The sequence below is a fragment of the Triticum dicoccoides genome, chromosome 5A (genome assembly GCF_002162155.2).
Source record: "Triticum dicoccoides isolate Atlit2015 ecotype Zavitan chromosome 5A, WEW_v2.0, whole genome shotgun sequence".
Taxonomy (NCBI): domain Eukaryota; kingdom Viridiplantae; phylum Streptophyta; class Magnoliopsida; order Poales; family Poaceae; genus Triticum; species Triticum dicoccoides.
The window spans coordinates 603,123,608-603,135,297 of record NC_041388.1 but is presented as its reverse complement, the minus strand read 5'-3'; the positions used below and the strand labels follow the sequence as shown (position 1 = coordinate 603,135,297).

The following is an 11,690-nucleotide window of genomic DNA, read 5'->3' as shown; positions in this document are numbered from 1 at the left end:
AATCGGCAAAAGAAGCTCCTGGTGTGAATCGAACCTGCGAAGTCCTCATCAAAGCACACTACAATAACCACACCGCCACATTAACCCCAAGTTATTGATTGCATCTTTTTTTCTCGTTTTTCTTCTTGCTTTGTTTTTCTTCATGGTTCGATGAACTTTCTTCTCAAAATTGATTTTCTTTTACTGAAATTTGATGAACTTTTACATATTTGATGATATTTCTTTTCAAATCGAGGAACTTTTTTTGAAACTCGTGGATTTTTTGGGGAAATTTCATGAAATTTTTCAAATTTGATGAACTTTTTTCAAGTCGATGAACTTTTTCTCAAGTCATGAACTTTTTGTTTTTTGCATTTTTTGTCGTTTTTTCCTGCATTTTTCAAAAGTTAAGGGTTGACTGGTCAAATGTCAACCTTAAGCGGTATATGCGATCGAGCAAACCAGGAATGAGATCAAGTGCTCACCATGTACATGGGCTGAACCACGAGCGATGGCGTGTGATTGCTGGGAAGCTTTGTTGACACTGGACACACCGTATAAGAGCTCCCGGATCGCAACACACCATGCGGAGGTTACGTTCCTTGTGCTTTTTTGGTGTCTTCTCGTTCTTCTTTGGGACCTATTATTCGGAACTGCCGCTATATTGATTGGTGAGCTGCTCATTAAGCATTTCCACACCCTGTATAGTTTCCTAACAGGCCGCCTTGCTTCATTACGTCCCGCTCTCCATAGAACCGGCTTCGCCCTGTACGTTTGCTCCAATTTAGAAAAAAATCCCATTATTTCTTTAGATTTAGTATGTTTACATTTTTTTTGCAATTCATATGATGTCCATGAATATAAAAAGTGCCTAACATTAATATAATGTTTATCAAAAACTAATTTTATGATTCAAAAAATGTCAGAATTTAAAAAACAATTCATAAATTTAAAAAGTGTTGCGATAAAAATATTGGCGATTGTGGAAATTGTTAAATTTCTATAAAACAATATTAAAATTTATCAAATTGTTTGTGAATATTTAAAAGTTTGTGAAATTATTGTTATTGAAAATTTTAGGAATTTTCAAAAAAATAAAACATGAATTTGAATAAATTTCATCAAATTTAAAAGGAGAATATAATAAAAATAAAAAAAGACGTAGAAAAGAAGAAGAAAAAAATATCCAAAAATAAAAAAACATAAAAGAAAAACTATAAAATATAAGCAAGTATATAGAAACGTAAAAGATAAAAATTTAATAAATGAAAAAATGTATTAAAGAGGGAAAACCGGGAGAACCTTCCAAAAACGGAACCAAATACTACACCCGGTCCTTCTAGTTGGGCTGACCCATCACCATCGCCCGTACACGATTTATTATACTGGGAAATAAGTATACCCCGATACAAGTGGGTAATAGGATTTTTGTAATGCTAGCCCTAACTCGCACGTATCCTCCACAGTGCAAACTAAAGATGGCCAATGGGCCTTTGCTTCACGGGCCGACACCAAAGCATGGGTGCTCAGCCTGGCCCAACATGTGGCTAAACCAGCCGTGTCTGGCCCGTAGCACGCCTGGGGTCGTGTCAAGTTCCGTGCGAGGCTCGCGTGCCGGCACAACACGACTTGTTGATTATGTTTTTTTCTTCAGTTTTTCTTTATTCTTGAACAATCCCAAAGGCCAAAAATTGGCCCAAAAACAACGTAAAAGGCCAAATAGCACGTGAGCCACCAGCACACGTGCCATGCTGGACCGGCCTGTACAATCTATGTGTCATGCCTAGGCCGCGAGGTAAAGCACTTGGGCCGACACAACACGACCTGTTTATATACGGGCCTCTAAGGGTCGTGTCGTGCCCGAGCCAGGCCGGCCCAATTGCCACTCGCAAGTCGGCTTCTCATGCCCTAGGTATCTTCCTCTCCCTCTGTGGCATCGTCGATCACTCAAGGCCACGAGATCTTCAGCCCCTCTATGTAATATAGTTTGCTCGAGTTAATTCAAAGCATCTAAGTTGTTGTGATTTGCGAACTTGACAATTTATGAATTGTGATTGATCTGGTGTAGACCCTAATCGGTAAAATTCTGTTTTGCTTGTTTTATTTCTTGACTTGTCGGGCAAGATGCGTTTATTTTTTTAGCACAATGCCGTTCATTGTGCTGGATAAGGAGCAAATAGAGGGAGAGGGAGAGTTATGTCCGGCATTCTGCATACCGAAGGTACGATTCTTGATATATCACATTGCTATGGATGTCATTATCCACTCTCAAATAAAGATGATGATGTTTTTCAAGAAAAAATTATGACAGTACTATAGATTTTCCAAAGAGTTAGGCCTCAATTTTAAGTTCCGCACATGCCCTAAATTTTACAGGTTCCAATTCGATTATTGGCTTCGAACGCGGAGGATTACTCCTGCACATGACAAACATAAAAACTAGATGAAGCTCGGCCCGTTGTTGCGGGAACGTTTTGCAACATTTCAATAAAGTTTTTATATGAAACATGAATATTTGAAATAGTAGTTTTTTGAACGAATATAATAGTAAAATGTAAATAGCACAATAGGATGGATCTTTTCATGCTTGCATGTTTGCATGTTGAGGTGGAATTTTAATATGAATAGTTGCATGTTGAGATGGACCTTTTTCCATGCATGTTGAATGATGAGGTGGGATACTTGCATGTTGAGAGAAATACTTAGTGGGGGCTAACTATTTAGAATAGGAGATGAGGGCACGAGCAGTGGAGTTTAGGCCCACATTGTTTATACAGTTATTTACATTGATCTATCTGTATGTGCATTCCCTACATGTTCCTGACGTGTATAGTATTAACAACGTCCAAAACGCGACTATCCCTACGACCCAACTCGAGAAACTAAGGGCCTGTTCTGGAACTCTCCCACTCTGAGCTTCCCAAACTCCACGTGAAAAACGAAGCCGAACGCATTAGCTCCGAGAAGCTGAAATAGCGAAGCTGGGATGGGCCGTAGTGCATTTTTGCGGAGCGAGGAAAACCCAGCTTCACGAATCGACAGAATCTGGAGTTCCTTGTATTTACAGTGCTTTGCCACCGCCAAGGAAAACGATTGGCGCGCACATCCTCCTTGCACGGCTCGCGTACAGAACAGAGAAGCCCAGACTCGAACCGTTCTCGCTCCTCTGCTCCCTCCTCAAACCCTCGCCGCCGCCAGTCGCGCCGCCAGACCCGCTGCCCCCGTCGCCGGCCGAATCCCCTCCTGCGCGTACAGATCCGGCCACCCCGGCCTCTTTCCCGCCGGATCCCCTGCTCAGCAGCGCTCGTCCCGGCACCAGGTTGGAGCAGCGAGCCCTTGACAATGGCGAACTCAGCAGGTCGCCATTGACGCCGGAGCCAGGAGCAGCAGCCCAGAGGCCGAGCCCCCTCGCCCAAACCACAAGGTGAGCTTCTATGTCAGACTTGGTGCCCCTGTACTGTTAATGGAAACTGAATTTTTGAGCTCCTGTACTGTTAACGGAAACTGATTTTTTGTGCAGTGTTGTATGTGTACTGCTAAGATATATACAATATGAACTAGTGCCTGCCTAATTGGGTGAATGTAATTTGTGAAGTGTAGTACTGGTAGCATATTAACAGTTTGAATTGTGTAGTGCTAAGATATTAGCTGTACTGCTAAGATATTAGTTGCTTTGTAAAGTGCTGTTCAGATATGACATGATTTTGGCTTTGCAAAAAACTTCAGTTTACATATTATGCTAGTACATGTGAGGACCAATGTGACATGCATTTTCGTAGATAAGTGTCAAGCATGACTGCTGAATGGAGTGTTGAAAACACTCGGATTGTGTGCGAGTTCTTCGCCGAGCAAGTGGACGCTGGAAATAGGCCAGGCAATTATTTGACCCCAAATGCATTTGATGAGGTGACAAGACAATTTAAGATGAGAACCGGGCTTGACTACACACATACCCAATTGAAAAACAAATGGGACAAGCTTAAAGCTGATTTCACCTTGTTCAAGAAACTCAAGTTTCGGGAGACCGGAGCCGGATGGGACTATGTGAACAACACCGTGTCACAAGATGATGAGTGGTGGAAGAAGGCTAAAATTGTGAGTTCTTTTGCTGTTATATCATGTATCTTAATTTAGCCATATCTCTTTATTTACTAATAATGTGTTTCACTTGTTGCATTACAGGATATTAAAGGTTGTGGTAAGTTCAAGAAGAAAGGACTTGCTAATGAAGAAAAGTTGCGGGTTATTTTTGAAGATATCACAACTGATGGTACTGACCATTGGAATCCCTCTTCTGGCATACCTCCCCCCTCTAGTGCGGCAGTGAAAGAATCCATCAATGTTGACGAGATTGAGGACCTTGATTTGGATGATATGGAAGAACAAGCATCTCAGGCAACACCTACTTCATCTAAAGTGAGGCTTGGAATCATCATTCCAGAAAAGAACAAGAAACCCAAGCCCGCACAAGTGATGTGTGAGCAAGTTACAAGGATTGGTGACATTGCCGAGGCTTCTCACTCGTCATTTCAGTCTTTCCTAAAGCAAGATGAGGCGAACTGTGTCACCTCGGTCATGGACGAAGTCATTGCTTGTGGTGCAACAGTTAATACCGATGAGTTCTTCATGGCTAGCGAGTTGTTTGTGAAGAGGGCGCAAAGGGAGATGTTTCTTTACATGCCTCCTGACTCTCGGAAGGGTTGGTTGCGTAGGAAATATGACTTGAAGTATGCGAAGTAGTTAGTTTATATTCCATCTATGTGTGATGGTCGATTATCCTTTGCTATCAAAACTATTTATGTCTTTTATGTTGAACCTACTTCTTAAAGTATGGGAACTACTTGATACCATTCCATCTATTTATGTAGGCTTTATGGAACCATCTTTTATGTCTATGTTGTTTAACCTAGTGTTTGTTATTTATCTTTGCATTATGTCTATGTTGTTGATCCAATAGATGCTAACTTGTGTTTCATATGTTGGTGATTGTTTATATGCAGATGTCATCGGATAGTGAAAGTGATGATGACACTAATTATGAAAGAAAGAAAATTATGGTTTTACAATATCAACATGATATGGACATGCGTTGTTCAGGCGTGTCTTCCATAGTTGGTAAGTATTGTAAAAGTTGGGTCATGAAGGCCGAACCTAGGACATCTAGGTTGACTGGTTTTGAATGGTCGCAAGAGACTATTGGCACTCCCGGAGAGACATACACAATGTTGAGAATGAATGCACATGTGTTCTTTGATCTTCATGACAAGTTGGTGGCAGAGTATGGCCTCAAAGAAACATGCTTTGTTACCACTTATGAGTCTCTAGCTATGTTCTTATGGACCTTGGGGGGTTGTGAATCAAATAGGAGAACCCAAAACCGTTTCAAACATGGAGCAGATACGGTCCATCGTAAGTTCCATGATGTTCTACATTGTGTGATCAAAATGTCATCTCACTACATTAGGCCTCAAGACCCAAATTTTCACATTGTGCATGATAGGATTAAGCGTGATAAAAGGGCTTTTCCTCACCTCAAAGATTGTATTGGTGCAATAGATGGGACACATATTAGGGCTTCTATTCCGGAAGGACCTTCAAAAGTAAGGTACATTGGAAGAACGGGTGCAACAACTCAAAATGTGATGGCAGTATGCGACTTTGATATGCATTTCACCTACGCTTCAATTGGACAACCGGGTTCTATGCATGACACAAGTGTCCTATTCCATGCAATTGAAAATGACAAGGCCATATTCCCACATCCTCCCAAGGGTTAGTATATATCTTTTTGTTGCAACTTATGTAACATATCCTCCAACTCACAATCATGTTTGTTGTTGCTTTGTGTAGGCAAGTATTACCTTGTAGACGCCGGTTATCCTAACAGAGATGGCTATCTAGCACCCTACAAAGGAGAACGCTATCACATCCCCGACTTCCAGAGAGGTGCGCCCCCAACTACTCCTGTAGAGAAGTTCAACCGGCTCCACTCTTCCAAGCGCAATACCATAAAGAGAACCTTTGGTGTATGGAAGATGAAATGGCAAATCTTGCTCAAGATGCCAAACTACTCGATTGCAACACAAAAGATGATTGTTGCGGCTACCATGACACTACACAACTATGTCCGCCTCCATGACAAAGAGGATCTCCACTTTCTTCGGTGTGAGAGGGATCCGGATTATGTTCCAACTATTCCTGATAGATACAAGAAGTGTGCTATTCCTTCAAATGCATCGGATGCTTCAACAACGGCAGAAAGCGGTCCTAACATGGATTTGTTTAGGCATGAACTAGCTACAGCCATTGCTCTTAGTTGGTGAAGAAATCATGTTCATGATTTTCTATGTGAGACCATATTGATTTGCAAACTTTTTGGCAAATGAAGCTTTTGTGGCATGAACAAGTTTTTCTGCTAAATTATGACCTATGTTAGCTCTGAAAATTTGGGATCTTTCGAATATTTGTTGCTCCATGTACCAAACGGCGATCTCTCTGTACATGTTCCTGTACAGCAAAAGTAGCTGCCGTAGCTACTGTATTAACAAGAACTTTGCATGCTATAAGCCCAAGGCACCACGTACAGCCCCGCCCAGCCATATGTGTATCCTTTTTTTTAACACGCCAAATGTGTGTATCACCACGTACAGCCTAGCTAGCCCAAGGCATGACAACTGTGAAAAAAAAACTCTGCTGCACATCTGGGCTGCTTCCAGCCAGCCCAATGGGGAGCCTAACAGGCTTTTTGCCTCCCAGCTGGGCTGCAGCGAAGGGAGAAGGCAGCGTCCCTGCATAACGTTTCTTGATCGCTGGGTGAAGTGAGGAGCTCGCTCCAGAAGCTGAAATCGTGGATTCGGTGGAGCTGGGAGAGTTCCAGAACAGGCCCTAACTCCACATATCATTTACCGCGTCGCCGCCGTTCGATCCAACATTAGCGGCCGGGTCACGCATCACTCGCGGCCAGGCGAGGCAGGGCTTTGTGCAAAGGTGCTTTTCTTTTCTGGCAGTCTCGTGCGCTCCGCGGCTCTACTCGCTCTCCAGGATGGCCGTCAAGTCAGGCGAGAACCTCGGCGGCGACCTCCCGCCTCGGTAGGCCACCCTCCGCTTCTGCGGCACCGCCGGCTTCACTGCAAACGTCGCCAAGGTTTCGTTCGAGTAGTCCTCCTCCGACGGCGCGAACACAAGCGGCGCCACGGAGCCTCGCCGGCGCCGGCCGCCGGCAGAGGAGGCGGTGGCGGCCTTGACGAGGGCGGCGCTGGCCTTGACGGCGAGCGAGGCCACCTCCTCGCCGGTGAGGCGGCGGCGCAGCATCTCTGCGGGGAAGACGAAGTAGATCTGCCCCGGCTGGAGCTCCTCGCCGGCCGCCATCGCCGCGACGGAGCCCTCGAACCCCATCCTGTCGGCGTCGCAGAGGAACCACCCCTGCTGGCCCACCTCCTCCAGCGCAATCGCCGCCGTCGCGGGCGGCGAGTACTCCCGGAGCTCGCCGCTGGGGAGCACCACTCTCGCGGTCGCCGGGCCGTCGGCCGCCGCGTCGTACGACACACAAAGACCCATTCCGTCTTGGTCGTCACGTGTGTGCTACTGCTGCTGCTGCTTGCTACTGTCTGGTTCTTCTCTTGTTCGCGCTGTTGCGGTGGTAATGTAATGCGCGGTGTGGTTGCTGCCGGAGACGGTGATGGGGAGGAAGAGGTATATATAGCGGAGCGGCAGAGGGAGACGCAGCGGGGAGGCAGAGGGAGCGTTGTCGTGTAGCCGGGTGTGGGGGCAGCACAGCCTGGCTGGAGGTTTGTTGCGGCCAGCGAATGGCGTGGAGCCGTGGACTCGTCGGGCTTTTCTTCTTCGCAAGCGCAGTCACCAGTCAGTTGGCTACTCGTGAAGATTATTCGAAATCATGCTCACGGACGGTGAGCTCCGGCCAACGGGCCAACTAGCAAAACCCTAACCACGCGGCTAAGAGCATCTCCAGCCATTGCCATCTCAGGAGGCGTCTAAAATCGCCACCTGGTGGTGAGCCGACGTAAAAATTGAACCTGGGGCGAGTTGGTCCCCAGCCGCCGGCCCCAGGGCCGCCCCCAGGCATGTTTAAGAATAAAATCTGCATAGCAAATTTTGGCACAGTTCGGCGAAGTTCGGTTAAACACGATAAATTTTGGCAAACTTGGGCATATATTAGACATGTTCGCGGATTTTCATTACATAGCAAAATAGATAACTAATCTAAAAAAGAAACTGGCTGAACGCCGAGTAGTCGCCGTCGTCGCCGCCATTGTCGCCGCCGTCGTCGAACTTCTCCTCCTTGACGCGGCCGTCCCTGGTGGACCCCTCACCGGCGAAGCCAACGCGGGCTGGTGGCGGCGGCGCGTCGTCGTCGTCGCTGTCGCAGATGACGACGACTCCGCCTTCGTCGCGGCCGCGTCGGCGCTCCGCGAAGCGGCGCAGGGCGGCGCACTGGTGCTCCTTCGCCTTCTACAGACGCTCCTTCTCCATCGCTATGGAGTCCCTGCACGCCCATTCCAGGGCCGCGTCGTCGTCGTCGAGCTCTGTCTTCACCGGCGCGGCCGGCTCCTTCTTCACCGGCGCGAGCCCCGGCTCCGTCTTCACCGGCGCGAGCCCCGGCTCCGTCTTTGGCTTGACGAAGCGCGGAGGAGGAGCCGACGAGGAGGCGCGTCGGCCGCCCTCGTTGATGATGATGCCGGCGCTGCGAGTGCGCCAGCCGAGCGGCGTCTCCGCTGCGGGCTCGGCCTTGACGCGGAGCAGGGCCGGAGTACCGGAGGAGTGCGAGGAAGATCACGAGGAGGAAGAAGATGAGGAGGACCTGAACCTCCTTGGCGCCCATGGCCCGACGCGTCGGTGGTGCGCCGGGGCGGCCACCCTCGCTGGGTACGCCAACGGTGGGTCGTTGCCTCCCTGGAGGTACGCCAGCACGCCCTCGAGTGTGCGGCCGGGGACGCCCCACCACAAGTGGCACCCCTCGCTGTTCTTCTGGCCGCCGACCACCGGCGCGTCGTTGGTGGACGCCAACCGCTGCTGCTGGCGGCGCTCGAAGTACGCCACCCAAGCCGCGTGGTTGTCGGCGGCGTACTGGGGAAGGGAGAGTTGGGCGTCGGTGAGGGAGGCGCGTACGACCTCGACCTCCTCGGCGAAGTATTTGGGCTTGGCCACGGCGTCAGGCAACGGGGGAACGGGCACTCCCCCGTCGCTGAGTCTCCACCCCGTCGGCCCGGCGCGCATGTCCGGCGGCGCCGGGATGTTCTCCTGGAACAGGAGCCAGGACTCCTGTTCGCGCAGCGAACGGCGACCGAAGCCGTTGGCCGCCGCCTCGTCTCCGGGGAAACGCTCTGCCATGGCGACGGGCTCGGGAGAGGGAGGGGCTGGGCGGCGGCGCAAGGGAGAGGTAGGGGGAGGGGCTGCGCGGCGGCGAGGGGCGGGGCTGGTGTGGGCACAGGCGAGTGAGGTCACCGGCTATATAGTCGCGCCGCGCCCGTGTGAACGCGTGCGAGGGAGGGGAGGCATCGGCGCGCCGTCCCGTGACGCGCCGCCCGTGAGAAATCAATGGCAAGGCTGACCAGCGGCAGCCTTGCCATTGATTCCCCGCGGGAACCGAGGCCGTTGGGGGAAGGCGAGGCGACGTGTCGCTGACGCGGCTGACCCGCAGCTCTTTCGCGCCAAAACAGCTAGACCCGGCGCCCCCCAGCGTGCCGGGTTTGGCCTGGGTCCGTTGGCGCTGTTTTCGGCTCAGGCCGGCGAAAATAGGGCTTTTGGGGACGCGACTGGGCCGTTTTTTGAATGCCGGCGCGAGAAAATCGTTTAGGGAGGCCTTTCCTGAGGCGCGGCTGGAGATGCTCTAAGTTGCACAACACACACAGGGTAAGGTACAGTCCAAATACTACATCCGGTAGAAAATACCTCGACGTGATTTTATTCCATTACGTACAGTTAAACACGGCAATGCGTTCTTCATGAGAAACGTCCAGCAAACAGTTTACAGTAAGGCTGCGCTTGGATGCGGTGTAATCAAATACAGACGTATTTAGTTTACGCGTGTATCTTACCGGCCACCAGTAGATTTTCAGCCGGAATCAAAACGATGGGCGGAGATCTGTATCTTTTCTACAGGTGTATTTGAGATGAAACGACATTTCAAACAAAGCCTAACATGCAGCTCCTTGCCGCCAGACTGGCATCCAACGGTCATGTGGAAATTATGAAAACTTAGCAAGGTACTGTGACAAGATCACATGGTTAATACAAGAACAAACTACTGTTTGATGGATCAGAATATTTTTTGAAATTTTTAAGATACTTTTTAAATAAAATAACTCTGATGTGGCTGAATAGTAATTTCTATTGTTTCTTTTATTGTTTTTCGTAGTGGAACCCCACCGCAAGTTATGCGGTTGTATGGGAAGATAACTCAAGTGTTAGGTACCACATGACACATGTGGTAAGCAATCCAAACAATTAAAAAAAACTCAAGTGTTAGATACTCCGCAGAAAATATATGACTAAATTGGCACCATTGTTTGGGTGCCATCAAACATCTTGCTTTTTTGCAGGGCCATCAACATCTTGTGCAGTTACAAATTTAAGCTATTTGCAGTTTTATGAAATTACGTGAATACATTGGAGGTGTCTTTGGAGAATGTTTTAGATTAATTGTCTCCACAACTCACATAGATTGTCAAATGTGAAACTCCGATAGTAAAAGAAGCATTATGGTTTCAGATAGTGGTAGCTGATAAACCCATGACCCTCAATAGAATAAAGTGGGGCAATTCTCAAGCTTAACTAAAATGCTTTCTTGCCATTGAGTCACTAGTGCTAGAGAAGATCTAACCCTGTCTACTGACCAGTCTATACATTTGGCATAGTACTAGATTAAGCATAAATAACACTATAAGAAATCACGTGTACATTATTTGCTTAGTACATTCTATGGAATTAATGATGTAGATTAGCTATGTGATATAGTAGTAGTCTATCAACTATGACCGTTTTTTTGGTCCTTAAACTGTAAAACATGATAAGCATACCCTTAGCTTTAAATGTGGTTAGATTTACCTGTCTCCCAACTCAATGCAGTTAACCAATGATATGGTTGTGAGATCTAGCACAAACCAACACAAAAGAAGTGAAAGAAGAACAAGAAATATGAAAAGGATATAAATATTCATTGAAAATAAACTATTTTTGTGAAGAGAAAAACATCACACTCCATTTCAAAGCAGAAAACAAATTGGAAAAATCTATATATGTTACCAAGAAAATTTGATTGCAAGAAACAAAATACTAACATAAAATGAAAAGACATATACTATTATGAATAAGTCAATGAAAAATCACAAACAATTTAAAAACATTCATGGAAAATCCCTATATTTCCTGATTTTCCATGGATATTCATGAACTTATTGCCTTTTTTAAGACTTTTCAATAATTTTTCGAATTCCTGGTTTGGCTTCAAGCTTTCATTTGAAAAATGAAATCCCATTTATCCAATTGTTTATTATCATTATCCTAAACATTTTTTTATTTTTTACTGGTAGGGCTACAAAGAGTGTGAAAATCCCATCACCTGCTAATCAAACCCCTTTAAGTCAACGAGTACGAAGTTTTATTTGAAAGTTGAGAGGGTTTGTCTACTTTCTAGAGTTTAGATGACAAAATTGTTCCAAACGACTAGTAAGAGACTTTTGTAATAACATTTT

General features: G+C 46.9%; 2 protein-coding genes across 4 annotated transcripts; one reads left to right on the top strand and one right to left on the bottom strand.

Annotated features, from left to right (window-relative positions):
- Positions 1 to 3,084: 3,084 nt before the first annotated feature.
- On the top strand, positions 3,085 to 6,326 carry LOC119303284 (L10-interacting MYB domain-containing protein-like). 3 transcript variants are annotated; one of them, XM_037580397.1, is made up of 3 exons: positions 3,085 to 3,403; positions 4,980 to 5,751; positions 5,830 to 6,326. In XM_037580397.1, the coding sequence occupies exons 2-3, from the start codon at positions 4,980 to 4,982 to the stop codon at positions 6,300 to 6,302; spliced, it is 1,245 nt and encodes a 414-aa protein (XP_037436294.1). In that variant the 5' UTR covers positions 3,085 to 3,403; the 3' UTR covers positions 6,303 to 6,326. The 3 variants fall into 3 exon arrangements, with proteins under 3 accessions (XP_037436294.1, XP_037436296.1, XP_037436295.1); XM_037580399.1 differs by lacking the exons at positions 4,980 to 5,751; positions 5,830 to 6,326 and adding exons at positions 3,764 to 4,074; positions 4,162 to 4,874; XM_037580398.1 differs by lacking the exons at positions 4,980 to 5,751; positions 5,830 to 6,326 and adding exons at positions 3,759 to 4,074; positions 4,162 to 4,874.
- A 114-nt stretch (positions 6,327 to 6,440) lies between these two features.
- On the bottom strand, positions 6,441 to 7,632 carry LOC119303286. The gene has a single exon (XM_037580400.1). It carries the CDS (start codon positions 7,534 to 7,536, stop codon positions 7,006 to 7,008), a length of 531 nt encoding a protein of 176 aa, XP_037436297.1. The 5' UTR covers positions 7,537 to 7,632; the 3' UTR covers positions 6,441 to 7,005.
- Positions 7,633 to 11,690: the final 4,058 nt, after the last annotated feature.